The sequence below is a fragment of the Castor canadensis genome, chromosome 9, assembly GCF_047511655.1.
Source record: "Castor canadensis chromosome 9, mCasCan1.hap1v2, whole genome shotgun sequence".
Classification (NCBI taxonomy): Eukaryota; Metazoa; Chordata; class Mammalia; order Rodentia; family Castoridae; genus Castor; species Castor canadensis.
Genome location: NC_133394.1, coordinates 23,531,248 through 23,555,693, shown reverse-complemented (window position 1 = coordinate 23,555,693; position 24,446 = coordinate 23,531,248). Strand labels below are relative to the sequence as shown.

At 33.2% G+C, this 24,446-nt stretch overlaps 1 protein-coding gene across 1 annotated transcript in view; it reads right to left on the bottom strand.

Annotated features, from left to right (window-relative positions):
- Mmrn1 (multimerin 1) overlaps nucleotides 1–21,998 on the bottom strand; it is a 61,071-nt gene extending 39,073 nt beyond the window's left edge. Inside the window, exons 1-3 of the mRNA XM_020186740.2 lie at nucleotides 21,839–21,998; nucleotides 15,161–16,000; nucleotides 1,863–1,979 (exon numbers count right to left, since the gene is read on the bottom strand). Coding sequence (XP_020042329.2) covers nucleotides 1,863–1,979; nucleotides 15,161–15,780 — 737 coding nt within the window. The 5' untranslated portion in view covers nucleotides 15,781–16,000; nucleotides 21,839–21,998. The remainder of the gene's footprint in view (nucleotides 1–1,862; nucleotides 1,980–15,160; nucleotides 16,001–21,838) is intronic.
- Nucleotides 21,999–24,446: the final 2,448 nt, after the last annotated feature.

The window sequence follows — 24,446 nt, the reverse complement described above, 5'->3', positions numbered from 1 at the left end:
ATCTTCCAAGTTTTAAAATTATACTATGTACCATTTTTTTCATACAGTATTTCAAAGAGAGAAGAGAGAGAATAAAATGTGAGAAAATACTATTTCTGAGATAAAATCATGAAAGAGAACTGAGTAAATTGTAATATTGAACATAATACCCAAGTTAATCAGTGAGTGGTGGTAAATTACAGGCATTTGTATGTCGTACATGCATTGTGACCATACTATTGCCATCCATATGACTTCAACATGTATATGACATATATCAAAAAGGTCTATGGCACTGGTACGTATTATCTTGTTTAATCTTCATGTGACTTCTTTGATAAAGATATTTTTACCTTGATTTGTGATAAGGAACCTGGAGAACACAGAGATGAAATAACTTACTCAGAGTCCCATATCCAAAAGTGATACACCTGGAATTTTACCTCATGTTGTGTGGGCTAGTCTCACAGCTCTAGAATTGTCACATATAACCAATCCATGAGTCACCCCAGAATATACAAAAGAAATTCATTATAAGGACTGGGTTTTACGAGACCCAGATTTCCTCAACTGTAAAATGAGCTATATGATTCTTCCCATTTTTAAAAGCATGCAAAACAATTTACCTATTCTTATTTCAATAAATTATATTTAGTAAATCACTATGTCCAGTGAAATATCATGTTCAGTTCAGTTGCTAATGTTAAATAGGAAATAAGGAAGGATTTTAGAATTTGTGCCAGTAAGCTCCAGCACTTAGTTGGGGGTTAATGTTCTCTCTTTGTAAAACTCAGTATCTCAGACATAATACAAGAAAAAGTGACAAAATTATGTAAGTACTGAAATAGTGAATGAATGGAGAGACCCATACAAAAGTATAAAAAAGAAAAAAGATGAGAATACAGATAAAGAATTCCTGTGTGTTTAATGAGAAAATAAGAAGAGCTCACCTTGAACTGAAAGAGAAATATGATAGGGGTTACTTTTGTAATATTTTCATTATTAACTAAAGAATTAATAATGCATTCTTTTTGTCTTGTGGTGACAGGGAAATTGTCACAAAGGGAGTAAATTCTGAAAGCAGAACTAGAGCTTGGCTCTCCCAAATCTCTGAGAGGTACTTAGTTCTCTGGACCATGAACTTTAGCTATTCCTCAGGGGACTAAGAAGCACCTTGATTTTGTGTGTTCTTACTGTGTATTGTTCCATATTGCTGATGTGTCAGATTCATTTCCTGAGTTATTTGTATGACAATTTGCATAATATTAGCCACCCTGGCTTGAACAGCAATTTTAGTTTTTATTGCAGACCCTTCAGGAACATGTCCAGTTGAGCTACTGTGATTCCATGAATTCAGAGAATTTACCAAGTGTTCAACACTACATCTTAGGACAACGAAACAGATTTTTAAAAATAATATGGGCATTTAAAGTAGACACAGGAAGAAAGAAAGGCCCCACTTAGCTGCTTTGCCATACATAATTATAACACATAATTATAATTAACGGTTTCTCAAATTTTAGAATATAAGCCAACTTATGTTTGGACTTCTTTCTTACCTAATCAACAAATGTTCAAAATGGTGGATAGATTTCGTAAGGATTTAAACAACAGGATTGTTGATCAGGTCATAGAATAAAAGTAGCACTGACTGTATTAGCATGAGAATTGACATTTATTGAACATTCAAAATGCACCTGATTCTGAAAAAATCCCACATGACACAAAGTATTACTAATATTTGTATTTTCCTTTACCAAAGTAATGTAAGGTGTCTCCCCTCACCATACTACAGAAATGTACCCGAGATGAAAACTTTATATACTCCCAGCCATAAATGATCATGGTGCAAACAGTGGCCATTTTCAAGAAACACTACATACCTCTGAGGGCAGCCATTGGTCCAGCTACAAGGTCCTCTCCCACTTGGAACATAAGTGACTTGATTGTCTAGTATCACTGTGGGAGATAACCTGGTATGTACATAAGCACACCAGTTCCTAAGACAGAAATCATTATCATTAGAAAAAATTGTCAGCACGTATTCTTTTCATCAAAATTATTTTCAGAGACCTGTCAGCATTATAGACCTACTTCTGCCAATATTGTAGATCAGATGCTTTGGAAGATTGATATTTACTTTTAAAATGTTCACATATAAGACAAAGAAAACATTATCTCACTACTGTACTCAGGGAAAGTAAAGAAACACTATAAGATTGAAATAAAGAAATAAAAGTCAGAACTAAACCAGAACCTTCACTATATTTAGTTATAAGTCAAAATCCAAGGTTGCCTCATTACAAATATAAATGCAATGAGATCAGAGACTCAGCTCTTGGTCTTCTACTTTGGGTCATATTCACTAAGAAATAAATAAATCAACTGAATAAGATGTAGAAAGTCATAAGTAAATAAAAATGGTGCAAAGAAGAAAACGGGGGAAAAGAGCTGTTATTAGCAGAAAATGATTTGTTAGTAAATAAAAATGTTTTAGTGAAAATTATGATAAGAATTCAGCAATGTAATGAAGTTCAGTATAAAATGTTTTATAACTGATAACAAATTAATTTAAATTAATTTTGATTCCTATCAGTTACATTTATTTCTATTCATAAAAGATGCTATTTGCAATAGAAAATCTAGTAAGTGGAATATATATTAGAAGAAATTCAACAAAAGCAGTATAAGATTGAATTTATAAAATTATTAAGCTTTATTGAAAGACTAAACAAAATTTAATAAATTATTTTAATTGATGAGAAAATCTTATGTTAACATGTCAAGCTACTTAAACTTTAGTAACATATGAAAAGTTAAACCAGCTTACTCTATAATTTTTTTAATAATAAGCTAAAACATGAACTTCAGAGAATTCTGTCTCTGTAAGATATCAAATTACCTTTCTATGGTAAAAATTATAAATCTAGTAAAATCATATAAAGCTTTCAGATGTTGTAGAGCACACAACAGCCATATGTAATTCTTGAAACAAGATAGACAATATGATATGAGTTCACATTTGGTTTGGTTTTCTGCCTAGTAGCAACCTTCAAACTCATCACAGAGGTGGTCAGTCCCCCAAAAGAAAGACCACTGGGGAAGGGAAACAGAGATTCAAATTTAGGGCCATTGAAATGTTTAAAATATGTGGGGAAGATTCACGAAATGAGGGAGCTGGGTAGAGATGTCATTTTAGAAGTCAATGTAGGCATCTCCTTGAATTTGGGACCAAGTACTATGTTTTGCTTCTAAGCAACAAAACCCAGACACTTGAATCATAATCTCCACAGTGCTTAACATGGACAAAGTTAGATACAGGTAGAAGCAGGAAAACAAAACTCCAGTAAATAGAAAAAAGAGAGAGAGGACATAGATGTTGGAATTAGCAACCAGTGACGAAAGTAGTTAACATTCCACAGAACAAGAATCACAAAGTTTTTGAGTTAAAAACTGAACGTGCATAACAGAGTATTGGACACTATGGAAATTAATATCAATGAACTTGACAGGGCAGTAGAAACCTTCCTCGCTGAGGTACAGAGGAACAACAGTTGAGGTACAACTCAAACTGTCTAAGATTATGTAGCTAGAGTTCTAGAAGAGTGGGAAAGAGATTGGGACAGAATAAACATTTGATAAAAAAAGAAGGAAAAAATTTCTAAATGTGATTTGAAAAGATATCTACAAATTTGATCTTACAGGATCAAAGCAAAGTATAATGTCACAGAACTATATCATATAAAAATTCCAGAAAATAACACATGAAAAGAAATAAATGGCAATTAAGTCAACTTGATTTAATCATTCTCACTGGGCATCTATTTAAGCATCCATGGAAAGCAGACATATTGAGTGCCATAAAAGATATTGTATAGGTTCTTTTGAATGAAATGTTTAAAAATCCAGCCCCCATAAAGAGATAAAAAGACATGTTGGCAATTTTGCTAAAGCATGGTGATACTTGAGGCATAAATAATACAAAACAAAGAACTGGGGAAAGCCAGAAATAAAAATAAGGAGGATTTAAAATTAAGAGAACCATAATCAAGGGGTCTTTAGAACAATTAACTAGACTGCTGATGCAAATCCAATAATGATCTTAATCACTGAAAATAACTTCAACAGAAACACACAAGATTGTCTATCACATAAATGGTAGCTAAAGGACTATGAAGGATAGAGTGGAGGGCAGGAAAAAAACAGAAGTGCCACCATCTTTATATACTTGGGGGTTTAAAAAAATCTTTATTTCTCTATAAGATGAAATGGCACTATCACCAGCAGAAACTTTTTTTTTAAATCCTAAATAATAAAACAATCTCATGACCAAAATAGATGAGAATGCAAAGCTTCAAATCAGCAGAATGCTCATGGTCCAGCAATCTTTGTTTCAGTACAAACTGAGATAACTACTCAGAAAAAGAGCCCCTGGTGTGACTCATAATTAAGTTTATGCTACTGATGAAATAAGCTCATGAAGGGATGTTAAAAAAATATAATTTAAAAAACAAATTATCTGAAAATGTAGGTTTAATGTACCTATTAAATGTAGGTGACAGGCAGTTTAAAGGCAAAGGCAATGATTTCGGCAAGTATTTTGCTCAAACCTGGAAATCATTTGTATCTTTCTAGACAGATTATAGTGGATGGAGAGCAGTGACTTTGAAGTGTTTAGCTTTCCATGGGGTCATAACCTTCACCCCACAGACTGCATTTGGAACTCTCTTTAAGGGTAATAACTTGTTGCTTTTGTGCAGCACCCTGTACTGAAAAAAGCTTGTATTGATTCTTTGGATTTTCCAAGTCACTAGGTAAAAGGTTTAGTCTAGGGAAAAGCAGACATCTTTGGTTGTAAGTAAAAGCCTAGTTTGTTGAATACATAGAAGGTTGAAAAGGGTTCCATTATGCTTTAAAAAAACTAAAAGACTACTTAATGAGTTTAAGAGAAGGCATTATAAATAATAAACCTTGTTTTCTATTTGACATTTTAGAAACTCAGTCTTTCAGGGAGCTAATGAAAAGACTAAACTAAGAAAACTTCCACTAATTGATAAAATCACATCTAATCATATCCATTATTGCCTAGATTTGAGTGGACATGAACTAAAACAGCAAGGGTAACTTTAAATAATGAGAGCACAGGATATTTTCTTTAAGAAATAAAGGGCAACAATCCGAGAATTAGAACTGTTCAGTTATAATAGTACTTAGAATTTAGATTAATAAATTCCTTCCCATCCAATTCCTTACAGGCTAAATGTTTAAAGTTTCTTATTGATAACCTGTGGTTTGAATTGACACAATAGAAGGAGAGTACCAAGTCCTGAGGATTCACTAGTCAAGGTAAACTAGCAAAATATCTGCCACAAACCAAGTCAATGGTATAAAATTTTCTTTCAGAAGTTGGAGATCTTATGTTTTAGCTTGAAGGAAATTTATTTCCTGTCATCCCCTTATTGAGGCCAATTTAGAATCCAGCCAGAGACAAGAGAAAAATGAAACAGAACCAGACAGACAGGACTGCTTCCGAAATTTTATTCTCTCAAAGAAATGAGTTTATCTGGTGAATCTCGTAACAACCTCTTGCAGCTTACCTAATTCCCATCCCTACCTCCCCAACTTGATAAGTATAAGGTTGTACTTTTCTTTACTTTGAACTTAAAGATGAATACACATTACAGATGACAATAACATATATATGTATTAATAATGTATCATAATTATTAATAATGCATTAATGTAATAATGTATTAAAGATTCATAAATGCCTCAGGGAAAAACTAAGTCTCTGGTGGGATTTAGAGGTAAAAATATTAATTAATCCTACATAAGGAAAACATCATTCATACTGTCACTAATTCATCCACCAAAGCACCCCATTTTCTTAATTATAAAATTACTATCACATAGAAATACTTAACTAAGTTTGGCTGTTGCAAAACTGTGAAATGACAATATTGCAATCCTTGTACACTAAACCCCTCAAGTACACAGTAATTAGGTCACCACTGATTCAATGATAATAAGTAGGATAAACATACCCTAAATGTATAAAAGTTAGGCTTGCACTTTTCATAAGTGTTTACTGCTTTTGCAAATCTAACCTGCTCATTTCATTCTCAAGTCTTTAACAAGCCTGACATCTGTAGTTAGCTCCTTACTTTCTATAAATTATTAAAAATTAGTTTGTTCTTAAAGGAAAATAAAAGTTTAAAGGCAAGATATCTCTTAATAAATGTATTTCTGTTGAAGTCAATTATCAGGAAAAATATTAACATTCAAATAAAGCTTCCTTTGGTTGCACAGTTCAATTATTAAGTCCCAGAGGATATGTCTGTGCTTTAAGTTAGTAAAGAGAATAGATTTTAGATATAGCACTGCCACTAAGGATAAATGGTCTCCTTAGCACATTATTCTAATTTGAATGCATTGTGAAACTATCATGTATCCCCATAGCCAAAGGTGGAAGCAACCCAAGCATCCACTGATAGATGAATGGAAAAAATATATAACGTACATTACATTTGCATACAATATGTAATATTTTATATATGTACACATAGAAAATGGAACATTATTCAACCTTTTTAGGGAGTAAATTCTGATATGTTACAATATTAATAAATCTTAAAGATATTATGCAAAGTGAATAAAGTAGTCACAAAAGACAAACACCATACGATTCTACTAACGTGATGTGGCACCTAGAGTAGTTCAATTCATAAAGGTGGAAATTAGAATTTGGTTGCAAGGGGCTGGGAGGAGGGAGGAAGGGAGAATTATTATTTAATGGCTATAGACTTCAGTTTGGTAAATGAAAATGTTCTAGAGATTGACTGTGGTGATGGCTACAGAACAATGTTGACATAGTGCCATAGAAAAGCACACTTAAAGGTGGTTAAAACTGTAACGTTTATATTGTGCGTGTTTTACCACAACCAAAATACACACATACACATGTTGATGCATATATACACACCAAAATGTCATAGAAGACCATGGATAGTACTTCAGCATGATTCTTGTCAAAATCAGATGCAGCTGAATATAAGAAAACCAGGAAGAAATAAATACAAGTGAGAATGAAAAGACAGAGGGACAAATAAGAACTGGAAAGGAAAGGGTAGGGAGAGAAAATGAGGAATTTCTGTTAAAATCATAGCCGTCACAAATATGTGCTTTTTTTCCTCTCTACCCTCTGTAAGTCAGAGCTGGAAGATGATTTCTGATGATGACGAACTGTTTCCTGGATAAGATTTCATTCTTTTTTATACTGCACACATGGAGGCAAATAAAGAAGAGTTCATTTCAGTGTTGAGGCTGTTTTCTATTGTGGAGTAAAGCAAGAGAGGGGTATAAGCAAAAGAAAAAGATAAAGAAAAATATTCCCAGAATAGTCATGTAACATAGTTGTTGACACGTTATTTAGAGGCTGGTAACAAAGCTGATGTCTGCTTTAGATGTTGACTACAACCTGTGAGCCATCATCTTGTCTGTTATAGGTGACTTCCCATCTGTATTGTAAGTACAATAAAATTATCTACCTCAATGAACTGTTCTGAGACCAAATAAGTTAATATATACATATTCCAATCACTGCTACTGCTGCCACTGCTTATAATAATTAAATAATTTTGTGGTATTTTTATGAAGGATATATACAGATGTGGAGTAGATATGTATGGAATTATTTTGACCTCATATCCAAACATATATAGCTCCGTTTTCTGATTTAATGACCTGATAACTTCTTTTTAACCATAATTGCTTATGTTTCAAGTCAATAATAATTTCCAGAAAACCAATACAGAAGGCTACAATAACCATTTATGTTTAATATGGATGAAGAAACTTAACTCTCAAGAGAAATACAGCATTCAAAATGTCTCTATAGTCTTAAGAAATTATGAACATAAATATTTCCAAAGTGTTATAAAATTTATTAGGACTCATTTTTTTCAATCAAACTAAAAGATATCCTTTGTCAAGTTATTAATATCAGAGACTGAAATGTATACGTCATTCACTAGTCATAAATGAGAAAGAAGCCTGAGGGAAATACACAAAAGATGAATGAAAAAGTATCTGAAATGGGAAGCAAAAGTTTACATTTAGCTTAAAGGTTTGTGATATGTAAATCACATTTAAATAAAGCACTAGACACTTTTTAGACTTAGTTTTGACTAACAGTCCAAGAGAGTCAGTTATTACAATGCTTATTTCATTAGGAAAATGAATGCTTTCTCTTCATATTAAAAAATGGTACTTATTGTAAGCATGGTGGCTTGTGCCTACAATCCCAGCACTCAGTGGGGTGAGGCAGGAGGACCAAGAGTTTAGGCCAACCTGAGCTACATAGCAAAGCCTTGTCTCAAAAACTATAATAATAATAATTAATAGTTTATGTTTGTGGTTCATTTTTATTTGATGTGCTTTTGTATAGTTACAGTTCACTCTTTTATAAAATTCTTCATAGTATTCAACCTTAGATAAAAGTCTTAGTTTTATAAAAAAAAATGTAGATAAGTAAATTTTTTAAAACAAATATTCAAAAAGGAACTATGCAAAAGCCCGATCATGGGGGATTTTTGATACTTTAATTTTATGGTTAATATAAGCTTTAAGAAGAAGCATCTTTCTACATAAATTATTCCAATTAAAGTCTTTGTCAGGCAGCATTAATTTGCTTTCTGGAGTGGGCACAGTATGGTGAACATAATTGAGTTCTCAGTGACAAATGACTGTACAGGGACTCAAGAGTCAAAAATTATTGTTATAGACAGTATTCTCAGAGTGAAATTGTAGGATAATGAGCTGAATGTGTCCCCTTTCCAGGATACATAATAACTGGGGGGGTTGTCTAACCTGTTTTCTAATTTTAAAGTCAAAAATAGTACTTTTCAAAAGAGGCACACTGAATTCAAAATACATAATATCTCTTTCTCATCTCTCTCTGTATATATACTTCTGTGTGTGTGTATATATACATATATATATAGTAAATAATGATTCTTAATATCATTTCATATAATCTTTTCCATAATTTTTAAAAATTTTACCTTATATTATTTTATTTCATTCCACTTTTCCTCAGACTGTGGCTTAGTACATTCAGGGCATTGTAAACTCTTTCTATGCCAGTAGGTGTCAGGCTTTCCCAGAGTGCATGATGGCAGGCTAGCTGACCTGTGAGGAGGAATTCTATGCTGTATCCATTTGTTCCTATAAACTGACTCTTAAGTTTTTCTTAAGAATAATTTGCAAAATTATATTTTATAATTATAGAAGTCGAAGGTGTGGAAATACAAAATTTTTCTCAAGTACCTGAACTATGTAAGCAACCTGTTAAATTCTAGCACTTAAAAACACAATGTATATTTACATATTTAGTAGAAACCTTGAGTAGAAATGGCAAAGTAATAAAATAAAGTTGATGATTACTGAGAAAATTTTGATATGTGGAACATATTTTGTATCGTGTTAGTTTTCTTTGGCATTAAAATAATAAATACGTTTATTGCTGAGGAGGTAAAAACCACTCTGTGAGGCTGCATTTCTCTTTGGAACTTTATAAAATGTAAGCATAATCCCCTCTGGTTGTCATTTGGCCTGATAATAACTTTTTAAACACACATGAATTAAACTGTTCAGATTGTTCACATCTCAAACCAACTCATAATTCATAAAAATAGCAGAAAAATGTGTTATGATGGACAGCAAAATTAATTAAATGGGTTGGTTTTATAATTTTTAGGTAGAAGCTCTACTACTTGAATCATACCTCCAGCCCAGTTTTATCATTTTAACACAACTTTAAATGAAGCATGTAATTTTTAATTTATAAGCAGCCTAATAAAACATATGTAGAACTTATCTGTCCAGACATTAAGTGCCACCTCTTTGTAAATAAAGCGAGTTATAGCAAAAGAATAAACTTGTAAAAGCCATGCTCACTATATTCAGCAATCCAAAGTGACTTTTCCCCTGCATAGTAAATGTCACCTTCCTTTTGGCCCTTTGAGTGAACATTTTGACATATGTATGACCTCTCTGTACATAAAATAAAATTTAGAAAAGAAACAGAAACCAAAAACAGAGAATTGTCTGGACTAGCTTTTATTTCTGATCTATATCTCTTTCTCTTCCCTTTCACTAAAAACAAAACAAAAACAAAAAAGCCTCCTCAACAGAGTTGTCCATAACTGCTGTCTCTTTTTTCCACTTTTCTTTGTACCCCAAATCACTCAGGCCAGGGCACATGTTCACATCACTACTTATGTTCATGTCGCTAAAGAAGGGGATATTTTTCAGTCCTTATTTTACTGTCTTTTTCAGAAATATTCCACACTGCTGATTGTCACTTCCTTCCTGAAATATTTTTTTCTCTTGCTCTAGGACATCACACATTTCCAGTTTCCTTCCTATGGCTCTATTGCAAGTATCCATCACAATTAGAGCTTTGAATGCTAGGAATTCTCCAGTCCTGACCCTGGACTCCTCTTTCTTTCAGTATTACCCGCATTCATGACAAAAGATTTCTATACACTACTACTTTCCCAATTTCCACCTCTAGTCTTGATCTGCTCTCCAAGCTCCCCAGCCATCCAATAACCTGTCCTTCTTTAGCTCTATGTGCCTGTCACGGTTCTAGGCAGTGAATAGAATGATCTGTAAAACAGACAAAGTCCCTGTTATCGTAGGATATATTTTCTATTGTGGAAAAGCATAAAATACACAACTGTCTACTTAAAAAGAAAATATATGGATGATAAGATAGAAATGGTGAGCAAGAAGACAAAAGCTTTATATCAGAGGTCTTCAAGAAGGTGACATTAAAGCTTAAGTTGTAAGAGGAAAAGGTGTCCCTTATTCTAAATGCTGAAGGAAGTAGATTACAGCAAAAGAAAACAGATGTTTTCTAGAGATGAATATGAACTTGTCATGTCAAATAAATAGAAGGCCAGTGTCCCTGGAAGAAAGAAAGTAGAGAGCTTGGAGTGTGATACCAAGTTTCACAGATATAAGTCACACATCTTTGTGAATCCAGTATGTATTTGAAACCAATGGTATTTTTTGGTCACTATTGTTCAGATAGTAGTTATTGCCATTGCCTTAGAAATTCTTTGATCAGTTTTATTTCTGTTTTCATTTAAGTTTGCAAAACAGCAATGTATGATAAAAAAACTTCAAGTATAAAATATAAACCTAAAAATTCTAAGTAAGAAACTATGATGTAATCATTTTAATTTTAACACCTAAAATAGTATGTCACTTACAATAATACAATAACATGTTCAGTGAAATGTTGAAAAGTCTCTCACTTGCATGAAGCTTGGAAGGCAGGAGCAGCAGGATATGGACTAGTTAGGAGGTTAGTAGTAGAAAAGGTCACTAGGAATAGGATGGTGATATCAAAGGAGGAGAGAAGTTGCCAGATTTGGAATAAATTAGAGAACCAAAAATATTTAGTAAATTAGGTAAAACTAGGAGACACAGAAAAATATAAAGGAACTAGTCATTTACTCAGATGATAAAAATTAAGATGCAAGGGTTTAAGAGTGTGGTAGAAGGAAAGTAGGGAGTTGGATTGTATCAATACCTTATTCCACTATCATCCTCTCAGACAAGGCTATACTTAATGACCCCATTCACAGTGGGTAGACCAATCACCCCATTATACACGCTCACAAACTTCCCTCCAGATGTTTATCACTGTTTCATTCAACATTAGCATTTGTGATTTGTTGTTTTTCCTCCTTGCTCCTTTCCTGCTGAGTGCTGGATTTCATGCAGGCAGGACATAAAGCAGCTTTTGTTCACCTTTTTACTCCTGGCACATCCACAGTGCTGAGGACAGTTTGACACATAAATACCCAAGTCTAATTTCTCCTTATTTCAAAGTGCTTGATCATTTATAAACACCCCCTCTGCCACACAGGAAGCCACAGTTCTGTTGTAAGTAGGGTTTTTTGCAGTGCTAAAATAGCAGAAAATACAAATGAGACAAAACTATACCAGAATTATCTTGTAGGAAAAAAAAACTTTAATAGACGTACTTCTTTTTTTAAGAATTATTATAAATTTCTTAAAATGATAGGTGGAAAAAAGTAAGATGAGTTTAATCCCAAGTCAGCCAGTTTTTATTTTCATTGAGAAATATTTCTTTGGGAAAGATTCTTCTTTATATTCACATGTTGACCCTTGTATTTCACATTCAGTTTGATTAAATACTTACTGCTTACTCACAGAAGCCAGAAATTTTGCTATCACTGAAAATAAATCCCTATAATACAAAATATCACACAAGTTTGTTATAAGTATTATATATTATTATAAGTGTAGTGTAGAAACCAGAGAGCCACTGGAATAGTTAACAAGAGTCACTTAGCCCAAGAAAGTTCCTATAGGTATTATTATTCCTACCTGATGGAAAAAGTCCTTGCCAAAAGAGACAAACAGGAAGAAAGGTAGTCTTATCAAATACACATTGTGGCCCAGAGAACTACAAATTTGCATAGGCAAGAAGTAGCAAAGATGAGTCTGGAAAAGTAGGCAGAGGCCAGGTCAAGGATGGCAGCAGGTACTGGGTGAGGACCCTAGACTGTATTCTGGGAAGACTAATGGGCTCCAAAGACTCTCTCTTATTTTCCCACTTAGGGAAATACCTGTACCTGTGGAGGGAGTACCCTGCTGGAGCTGAGGGCTAAAACTTTAGCCAGCAGCTTAGGTTGGAATTTTTGCCCTGAGATTCGCTAGCTCAGTGATCTTAGGTAAGTTACTTAACCTCTCTACAAAGGAATCATGGAAAAATCTTTCTCTTCCTTACAGAGTTATGGTAATGATTAAATAAATTAAATTGTATACATATTTTACTCAGAGCTGTACAGTTCTAGGAAAAGATGCTATATAAATGTTTGCTACTATTATTATTAGCTAATCAAATGAGAATGTGAGACTTCTTTTGACCTTGTAAATGGCTCTTCACATCAGCACTGTGTCCATAGAGAACAACTTAGATTTCTCTAATACTGTTTCATTTGCGTGTCCTAATGAGTAGGAAATCTTTGACTTAATTGAAAGGATTACTGAACAAAAACTTAGAGCTCTCCAGGATCACAAACTGTAGAATCTCTTAAGTGCAGTTGGTGCTTTTCAATAGAAAGAATTTAAGATTATTTCATTGGAAAATCCACAGAATGAAATTCTGTTTGGCTATTTACACTTAATATATATTTTTCTCATAAACCATATTGAATTTTTGGCAGTTCAATAGACATGTCAGTATTTATTTTTTATAATAAATATTCCTTTAGGCAGATATTATTATTATTATTTAAATTCTATGTATTCATGGAGCCAAGCATAGTGCTAGCCACATGATAAACAAATTATAAAATCATCAAATAAATAAGTATTCCCAAGCTTTGAATGAGAGAGCATTAGATAAAATAAATAGCATTTCTTTAAAACTTAGCATTTATCAAGTTATTGATTACTAGTTTTATTTATGATACAGCAATCTTCTACATCTTTTATGCTATATAAAATTTAAGTGGTATTTTAATTTGAATTACCCTTTTGTTCTTTTCATTGTATTTCCTATTCTGCAAAAGTCTCCTGACAAACTCATATTAATCCTTATCAGTGTCCAATAGTTCAATTGCAATTAAAGAAAACTGAATTATGACACTAACAAAACATAATTGAAATGATATGTGAAAGCAACTTAAGAAAGGATCTCAATAAATGACATTTTTCATTGTTATTTACTAGACAAAGTGAGAAAGACCAATACATGTCAGTTACCTGCCTATTACAGACAAAATCTACTCATCCCAAGTTAAACATTTTGTCATCTGTAGTTTTTGTTTTATACTTAATTTGGGTAATTCCAAATTCTAAGTGAGTATTAAAGTCACATTTATTTATGTATTTTAAAAAATTCTATAGCTTTTGAAGTGTACTGAAAAAGTTGACTTGAACTATAACAAATTCATACAAACAAATTCACTAGCTTATAGTCTTCCCTGTGTTTTGTCCCTGAAGACACAAACTGTTTATATCAATAATAACTTGGACAAACTGTCTTTCATATGTCAGGTGTCAATTACTATTTTTAAGAAGAATTTTATTATATTACTAGTAAAATGTTCAACTCAATTTAGCTCTAAAGGCACATTTAAAAGGTGTATTGAAATTGTTTAAATATAGGTAAAAGAATTTATAAGCTTAACTTTGTAACATTATAAACTTCTAGTACTCTAAACACACAGATGACTGAATAAAATATTGACCTGTTCAAGTATGTTCTTTCTTAGTTGTGTTTGGTTTTTAGTCCATTTGAAAACCTTCTCTAACAACATCCCTTTAAGCTTGGTTTGATTGTTTTACTTTAACAATTCGAATTGCTATAACTTTAAATCAAAGTAAATTTGAAAAATAAGCTTTCTGATTTATTACATTTATGATGAGAAACTCAATTTAATATAATCACAGTACTAGTAAAATACAACTTGTTGAATACCTCTTCTGTACAACTAAGTACCATTCATAAATTTGAATTTGCACGATAACCCTGTATTTTTGTCTGTTTTCCTTGTATGATATTTCTATTTTACATGTGAACAAACTCAGACTAATGGAGATCAATTGACTCTCTCAGAGTCATGCATCTAGTCAGTCTTGCAGTCAGGACTGCAATCCAAACCCAATCACATCCAGTTGTTGTACTCATAAGTCAGTGGATTTGGTCTGATCTCTGGTAACTATGCACTTTCCAGTATACCCTATTCCAACTTTCAAATCTGTTTATGGTCCCAATTTTATTAAATTTTTTCTTTCTCATGACAGGTGTTCTGAGCACAATCAACATTCTGTTGAGTTGAATTAAATAAACTCACAGACACTGTGATGCTACATTGTTTGTTAATGATAATTTCCTAGTAACAAGATACAAATAAGTGAATAGAAAAATGATTTGACTACTTTAGTTCAAATGAAATTGCTGCATTTTGTTACCTTATCAGATAAGGTAACAATTGTAATGGTGAAATTGCATCTATGACCTGATCTGATCTTAAACCTTCATTAATTTTCTGGGGTGAGTTAGTAACTGAGCTTACAATCTTACAGATCTCATAGTCAGAGAGAAAAAAAATAAGAAAAGAATGTTTCCTACTTTCCTCTAGTTGTTTCAAAACTTGATTTTTGGTAGCCAGGTCTTTGACTTCCACTGCCATTTCCTTGGCTGAGGTAGGTTTCTCGCGGGGATCGATTTCCCACACTTCCAACTGATTGTAGAGAGACTGCTTGTTGATTTGACGTTCTAGCAAAGCTCTGAAGAAATTTCAGTGTAGCATTGGAAAGAACGACTGTCTCTGCTCCAGGGCTGAACTTGATACTAGATTTAGTAGGGAAGGCAATATTTTCTAACTTTACCACTCTTTCTTCTGTCTTCTCTGTGGATGTGAGTACTGGGTTTCTCAAACTTTCAGAAGAGGCCCTTGTCTTTGAAGGAGGCAGTGTTGACTGAAGACTTTCTTCGGAAGAGCTCACCTCTGGAGTTGTAGCTACCTCAAATGAAGTGATCCGAGTGGTTGACAGTATTTGCAGATTTTGTATGTTGTTTAGCAGAACTGAAGCAGAAGCAGAGGTCATATTCTTCTGGGAATTTTCATCCTCAGGTGTAGTCCAAGGATACTTGGTGTTGTCAAGTCCAAAGCCACCACTCAATAAACTAGAAAGCAGGACAAATAACTTCGCTCCCTTCATCTTAGTAGCTTCAAGCAAAAAGTTCATGTGAAATTGAAAGGCAAAATCCTTCTATCCTTTTTGACAACTGCTTCTATACTGAATGTGCATAGACAGAACTTTGCCAGTTTGAGATGTGTAGAGGAAACAGGTTTCTCTGTTTTGGAGTGAATTCAGGAAGTTTGATTTCCTGTTTCTGTAGTTCTTTAGTGGTCTGTGACCTGGCCCAGGATGGATCTGTGGATGTGATGAAGGGCCTCTGACCAAGCTAAAGGTAAATGGGAAAACACAGACAATTAGTATCAGGAAAAACCATGAGAAAACCATGAAGTAACTTTCCTTTTCCTAGTTATGCTTGTGTTTCATGTTTTACTGGGTTTGAAGAGAAACTTCCCTTTCACAATGGGTAGTATGGAATTGTGTTTGAATATGCTGAATGAAGGAGTTTAATATTGTTTTATCACCTAAGGAAATTGAGAAAAAATTGTGATACTTATTTTCCACTGTGCCATACCTGAAAAAAATTACATTGTTTCATATGCAAAACCATGTGCACATATATAAGCAAAAACGTATTTGTCATGTTGCTGTCCTTTCATACATCACAAGATGAATTATCAAATATCTATACATATGTCACTTTTTTATAAACACACTTCACCTGTATTATTCTTTGAAGTTAACTTTAATGATTACAGGTAATAACAAAAAGATAGCACAAATAATTAAGTTGTAAAGGTATATAAGATTTCATAATTTTTTTTTTTAGCAGTACTGGGGCTTGAACTCAGGACCTCATGTTTGCTAGGTAGATGCTCTACCACTTGTGCCACACCCAGCCTTCAAAAAGGCATATGAGAAACTCACTTTAAATTTGGCTCTCAGAACCCATGATGCCAATCAATAGAATAAATATTTTGAATATCACTTTCTCTGTTTTCAACACCAATCTTCCAGTGGTTGGGTGTAGTTATTATTTTACCACTGAGGAATAAATAAAGAAATAATGAAGTCACATGAAAACACATTAAAATGGGATCACATATAATGCTTTTATACTTTTGCTGTACTGCAAAACATATTAGTTGTAAGTCACAGACAGCTGAGTTGATCAGAGTTTTCTAGGGCTGTTTCTCCTGTGGAGATGCTTCAGAGGGGTTATGCTTGCATTCCTGCAGAAAAATCTCTGATTCGTAGCCTTCGGTTTACCCCTTTTATATGCAAAACTCCCTATACCAGACACTTTGGACAAATGTGTTAACTTGTTACAGTTCTACATGCATTCCCGTGTTCATCCATTAAGGGATTACCTGATCCCACAGTCTGTGAAAGGCACTCTCTCTTAGGTACTGGGATTCTAAAAGAAATCAAGAATATTCTTGGATGTCATTTTGGGTGTGGTATATTAGGTGTTATTTAAGGTGAAGTCCATATGTAATTAATCTTTCTTTCAGTTTATATGCTAAGTATTGGCTCTTACTAAATGTTTGTCATGGAGTATTATCTTTAAGAACTGGAAAACTGTCCCTGCTGCCTGTTTGGTTATGTATTTTTATAGAAACCTGCTCTTTTCCCTAATTCTAAACGTAGGATTCCAGGATTATGAAACAATGTCTAATTTTCCCCTACTTACTAATTGGTCTTACTACACTTTTCCTCCCCCAATATTTGCCATTTATTCCTACAAGCATATTGTAAACCTACTAAAGAGTATATGGTGCAGTTATTTTAAACTAAAAGACACAAGAATCAGTAGCTCTGCTTTCATGTGTAGTACAAAGCAGAACAATTCACAATCCTGGCATTAGTAAAACAGCAGAAAATCTAGTGCATCCAATCCTGACAGCAAGTAGTTACTAAAAGAGCCACAAAACAGCATAATTTTTGCAATATGGGTATGGTGTTCAGTATTAAGAAAGAGACAGTGTAGTTTCTTTACCTAGAAAAAAACAGAAACAACTAACTTTGGGCCACAGCAGAATAGTCATTCAGAAAACTCCAAGTAAAATATTTCTATTCAAGGTAGGATTTTAAGTCTAGTTCCTTAGATTTAGTACAAGTAGATGAACAGAATATCTTGAATATTTAAAAACACCAGAATAATGATACTCTAGTTTTTCTCGCCTTCCTTTTTTCTCCCTTCTTTCCCTCCTTCCCCCTTCCTTCCTTCCTTCCTTCCTTTCTCTCTTTCTGCTTTCTTCTTCCCTTTTCTTTCCTTCTTGCTTCTAAGTTTTAAAAGGGCTCCTTGATCCTGGTTATAGTAAGTGATCTTTAGTGGTACAAGGTCACTGATTGGATCTATAACAGACAACAAATAGCTAACAAATGGTAGTAAAACTGGATGGAAATTCACTTCACCTCTTGAAAGGTATTGCCCAATAATGCCCTTTGCTTGCCCTCATCCACGCTTACAAGTGACCTTGTGGTTCAAAGGTTAAAGGTTCTGTATTTCATATTGATCTAGTAAGTCATTTTGTGCTGTAATTCCCCCAGAGAATCTCCAGCTCATTTGATGGTTTTAGGTGTATGGATCAACCACTAATTGGACACATAAAATATCTGTAATATTTTTCCGGATTTGTATTTGTAATACAGAAACTGTCAAAGGCCTTACCTCAAATTCTGCTTTCTGTTATTAGTAGTCATCAGATTATAATTAAGAAAAGTAATATTCCTAGTGTGACTGTCTCAAGAATAGTTCATTCTTTTATATGTTCTAAATGCAATTGTTGAATTAAACTTACTATCATCTGTGTACACCCGGACCCCGTTATTCTGCTATGTCCTCATAGAAGGTTATTTATATTATGTTTTATCATATTAATTCCTTTGAATATTTTATAAGAAATAAATCTTGAGGCTTACGTATTATCAGGAAACTTTTACGTCATTTGTCATTGTATCAGTAACATACAATTAAATATACAATGCAAAATGGGTTATATAGGTGATGAGATAATCAATTTGCTGTATTTTTCTTTTATCTTTTATAATCCATATACCTTAATCTTTTAGCCATAATAAAAAAGTTAAAAATGCTCATTAAATTGAAACAAAATACAAATGTGAGTTAAAAGAAAATCTTAAATTGAAGATTTCAGTGTGCATTGTAGATTCAAACCCTTTTTTATGTCTTCAAGAGTTATTATTATGTGTAAAATGCTGTGGATATTCAACAATTTCCACTAGAAAAATAAGACTTCTCGGTAGCTATCTTATTTTCTACATGAGAGATTTTTATTTTCATAAAATAGGTTAAAATATTTAAAGTAAAATTTTATTATAGCTTTTCTTTATAAGTTGGATCTATTAAAAAATAATTGCAGACACCAGAGTTTGAAGCTTTAAAAAAAATTTTATGTTGGTTGAAAATATTAAAAACCTGTTAAATTTACATTAGACAAAGGGAGTTACACATATGCAGCAAAAGGGCTGGCAGAAGTTGAAAAACAAATTTCTGCATGGTTTTAATGAAAGAATGTGCTAGATAGGTTAAATTTGGCATATTATTTAATTCTAGCAATCATACTATGTGCTTATTCTATTTCCAGTTTACCCACAGGAAATCCAAGTTTAAGAAGTCAAAAATTTCCTAGGATAATGTACTAGGAACTAATAAAACACTTACCTGGGGCTAGTTTTTATTCTACTATTTGATAGTAACCCCCAAGAGATATAATAAGCATTTAACTTTAGAAAAAAATTAGAGAAAATAGTTTTCAGATTGTCTTAAATTCATCCTCTGTTATTTTTGATGATTTATATCAATTTGTGTCTATGGAATTAGAGGGGAACTTTTGTATTTTTGTAAGTTTTCTTTTAGTCTAATGAAATTGTTTTTATGTCTTTAGCTGGGTGCTCGTTCAATTTTGGCAAAAAATTGTCAGGACTGATGTTGCCATATCCTTGAGAACACAAATAATAAGCATCTTTCATTTGTTAGAACAGAATCTTCAGGAAAGCAGAACATTACATGCCCAGCCTCCAGAACGTTTCATAGATAACTGATAGAAGTTTGTGGAATCAGTGAATGCATAGATGAAGCTATGGATGCATTTCTGCATACAATAACACCACCTACCAGGGACTGGTAGGAATCTACTTCATCTCCTCATAGCTTCACAAAACAAAAGAGAAGCAATAAAAATAAATATAACATACTCGTTCTAGGAACACAATTTCAAGTCTCCTGGCATACCCTTTCAATCAAATTTGCTCCTGTAAATCCTTCGTAAGTAAAATCCAGAAAGGCATGGTTTCTATATAATCCATTTTAGAAATAAAACTGAGAAAGTTTATTTTGGAGCCTTCACGGCCACAGTAGAATCATAAAGCAAAGACTAAGAGCTGTGTTATAAAGGATGATAAAACAACAGTGACACTAGAAAAGTATAAGACATGAAATGAGATTAAGAACAAAATTTAAGTTTTAGTGGATCGGCAGGAAAGGGAATATGGAAGTATAATGAATTACACAATTCCTTTTTTTGTTGTTTTTTTTTTTTTGTGATACAGCAGTTTGAACTCAGGGCCTCACACCTGCTATGCAGGCAGTCTACCATTTGAGCCACTCTTCCAACCATTTTTTGTGATGGGTTTTTTTTGAGATAGGGTCACCCAAACTATTTGCCTGGGGCTGCTTTGAACCTCAATCCTCCTAATCTCTGCCTCCTGGAAGATTACAGGCGTGAGCCACCAGCACCTGGCTTACATAATTCTTAAATTTAAGTGACAGAAGCATATTTGTTTCTCAGGGATAAACACATCTTTTGGCCTAACATTAATTTTAAGTCTAATAATTAAGAACATAAAGAACACACAGATAAAGATGAGTAAATGTCCCTCACAAGGAAATGTCCATATTGATACTTTGCAAAATTAATCTGTTGCTTATTTTATATTTTTCACTCAAGTAAGACAGCACTTGAAAGAGTAAATTTAAAAAGTGTTTAAGACTCATTTCTTTTGACCATTTTGGAAATAATAATGCTTTCATTTCCTTAATGGAAATTTATGGCTGGTCATGAGGTGATTATCATTAGAGACTTCTATTTCTGTAAATGCAGAATTGACACATTTCTCCTATTCCTACTGCTAACTACATCTAAAAGTCCTGGATGTTATATATAAAACAAACATAATAGCACTCTGAAAAGTGGAGAAAAGAAGTCAGAGTAGCCTGAGGAGGAACAGCACAGCACTGAGTCTCCTTGGCCTTCATTTTACCTCACAGCTCCAGGATGGGTGTACCAGGAAATTTGCAAACTAGAAACACAAACAGGCACAAACAATAAATTCCTCCAAAAAACATTGCTCTTTCTAGGCAAAGAACTAGAAATTTCTTAGCCTGAAAAAGCAGGTAATTTTTTAAAACATTTTGAGAAAATAGAATTTAAAAAAAATAGAAAGGGTTTTACTTCAACTAAATATCAGAAGAAGAAAAAAAACCCAACCCTGCCAAATGGAAGTTAGACTTCCACTTTGCAAGATTACTTGGTGTCACAACCCTTGTCCCCTTATACTGTATTGTCAGAGAAGACCAACAGAGGAGCCAGAAATTTCATCAGCAAGAAGATACCACAAGCCCATCGTGGTAGTGCATATCTGTAATCCCAGAGCTCAGAGGCTGAGTCAGGAAAATTGAAAGTTCCAGGCCATTCTAGGCTGCACAGCCTGTTCGTAGCAGCTGGACTATATAGTAAGGTCCTGTCTCAAAAAACCAAAACCAAACAAATAAAAGAAGCACCACATAATGCACTGCATAGCCTTCCAAAGGCTGGTAAAAGAGCAAGAAAATTGAAATAGCTTTGAGGCATACCTCAAAGGGAGCTCTTTGGATGAAAGTTTTACAAAGGCTGGAGATAAGGCAAGAGGATGGAGTGATATTTATCAGGGTGTGGAAATTTATCAGGGTGTGGAAAGAGCAAAGAAATGAATAGTGACTGATTTCTGGATGCAAAGTAGAAGAACTTCCCTCACAGTATTTTAATCACCCCTCTTCACTTTAGTAAGGGAAGAGTCCCACCCTAGAGTTCTGAGGATAGTTGAAAACATAGCACCCAACACTGGATGCATTACACAGAAAGCATTTCATACAAATACTCACCGCCCTGGGAAGGAGAACAGGCACACCATGCAAGGCCACACAGGGATTGTACACTGGAGCAGAGTGCACCATAGGAGTGTAGGATGCAGGCTTTGTAAAATCAACAGTGTGTGGCGCCCTGGCCCTCATGGGAGGGTGAGACTGGCTTGTTTGAATAATGCTATGGGCTGGCAGGGAGCTGAAACCCACCACTCAGGGATAAACAGGAACTGTGCCTGGTCCTTGATAAGAGGGGCGGTTAACTGCAAGCTTATCCTCAAGAGCAGAGCGGGGAGGCAACTTGTGGTTAGTCCATCTCTTGCCTTCCGGTTTGGCCTGTCAAAAAAGTACATGTTGTATGTTAATTTTCGGACTTACACCACAAGAGAGTTCAGGGAGCTCTTTTTTCTGAACTGTAAAGGATAAATAGCTCTCCAAAGCTTTGCCTGTACTCCGGTCTCAAGCTCAGTTTCACGGAAAATCCCAAACATGACCTTAAAGTATTTGGAGATCATGATGTGTTAAAACTAATGAAACCTCTAAAAGCTTTGGCTTAAATTAGACCAGACCTACTTCTATTACAAATGGGGGTTACTCAGCCCCCAAATTAGAGGCTGTACTTCTCCAAGGTAAATATTATTTTCTACATTCCTTATACTTCTTTTATACATAAGGCCTCTCATATAATCAAAAAATATGAGCAAATGTGACCCATAGTCAAAAAAGAAATCCCCTATAGAAAAGGATCCAGAAAGATTACTATGCTAGAACGTTATAAAGAAGGTGGACATATCTGAGCAAAAATAGAACTTTCTCAGAGACAAAATTATTTAAAGAAAATAAACAGAAATGCCAGGAATCAAAACTATGACATCATAAAAGGGGAATTCACTTGATAAGCTTAATAGTATACAAGAAATAACAAGGAAAGTAATCAACCAACCTGAAAATAGGTCAAAAAGAAATTATCTCAACTAAAACATAAAAATGATAACTATATAGCAAAGATAAAAAGTGTTTGAGAGCCATGAAACAATTTTATATGCTTTTACATATATATAAAACTATATATATACATACATATGTATGTATGTATACATATATATATATATATATATAGTTGAAGAAAATAAATAAGAAAAGAGAGAGAACAAGGCAAAAGAAAATAGCAGGTGAGGATTTTGATAGGTGTTGATGAGACTTATCAAACCAAACACCAAGTTCAACAAACCCTAAGCACAAAATAATGCTTAAACATTATTTTGGTAAAATTCTGAAAACTCAAAGGAAAAAAGAAAATATTGAAACTACTAAGGAAAAAAAAACTGTATAACATATATAGCTGAGTTCATTTAATCTAATAGATGAAAGAGAACAATAGAAGGTCATCTTTAAAGACACAAAGGAAAAAAATCATCTACTGATTTAAAATTATGCATTTTGTAAGTATTCCATACATAAGAGGGAAAGAAAGGTCAGAAGAAAGAGTGAAACAGGTTAGACCAACAGGAAAAAAACCCTTACATTGAAGGTTTAAACCAAGTCATCTAAGCCATTATCTTAAATATAAAGGGAATAATCATTACAATTAAAAATCAGTGTTTGTCAGAGTTACAAAAACAAAACAACAAAATAGCAAAATCAAAATATTTCCTGTTTTAAACAAACACATTTTATAAATATTATAGAAATAATAAAGTAAAGTAAAAGGGTAAAAAATACCATGAATAGAACAAACCAGCTGTACATTAGAAAACTTATCCAACTGTACTTATATTACATAAGGAAGACTTCAAGATAAAAAGTATTTTCAGAGACAAAGGAGATTTCAAAATATTCAGACTCAGTTTACCAAAAGTCCTAGCGATGTTGAATCTAAATGTGTCCAGCAAATCTTCCAAACACATAAAGTAAAATTTGACAGAACTAAAGAGAGAGATAAATAGAAAAATTCATTACCACAGTCAGCAATATTAATATTCTTCACTTAGTGGACAAATAGACCCATATTACAAATACTATAAAATATTTGAATAAAATTATCCATCAACTTAGTTATAGAATATGCAGCAAACGAAGATGACATACTTCAGAAGGGCACATGGAAAAACTACTGCGATTGAATGCACGCTGCATTGTAAACCGTTCCTCAGAACATTTCCAAGGACGAAATTATAAAAGGATACTTTATGAACCAAAAGCATTTTTACAACTAAAGTAAGCTCTTAAAGTCTAAATATTTTAAAATGGAAGAACCTACTTCTAAGTGTTGGCCAAAGGTGAAAACATAGGGCGTATTTAAAATATTTTTAATTAAAGATAATTAAAAGCATCAAAATTTGTGCAGTTTTATCACTTTAAATGCTTATAGTGAAGAAGAAAAAAGAAATGAAATCAATGAAATACGTTTCCATTTTGAGACACTATATAAAATAAGATCAAAATTATACTTAGGGATTGTAGAAAGAGGAAATAATAAAAAATTGAAATTAATAAAATAGAAAAATGGACAAAGGAAAAACAGAACCAAAAATTTTCAAAGTTGATTTTTGTGAAGATTAATATAATTAATCCTAGCAAGATTATTCAAGAAAAATAAAAAGAGATTATTGAAGTTACAAACAAAATT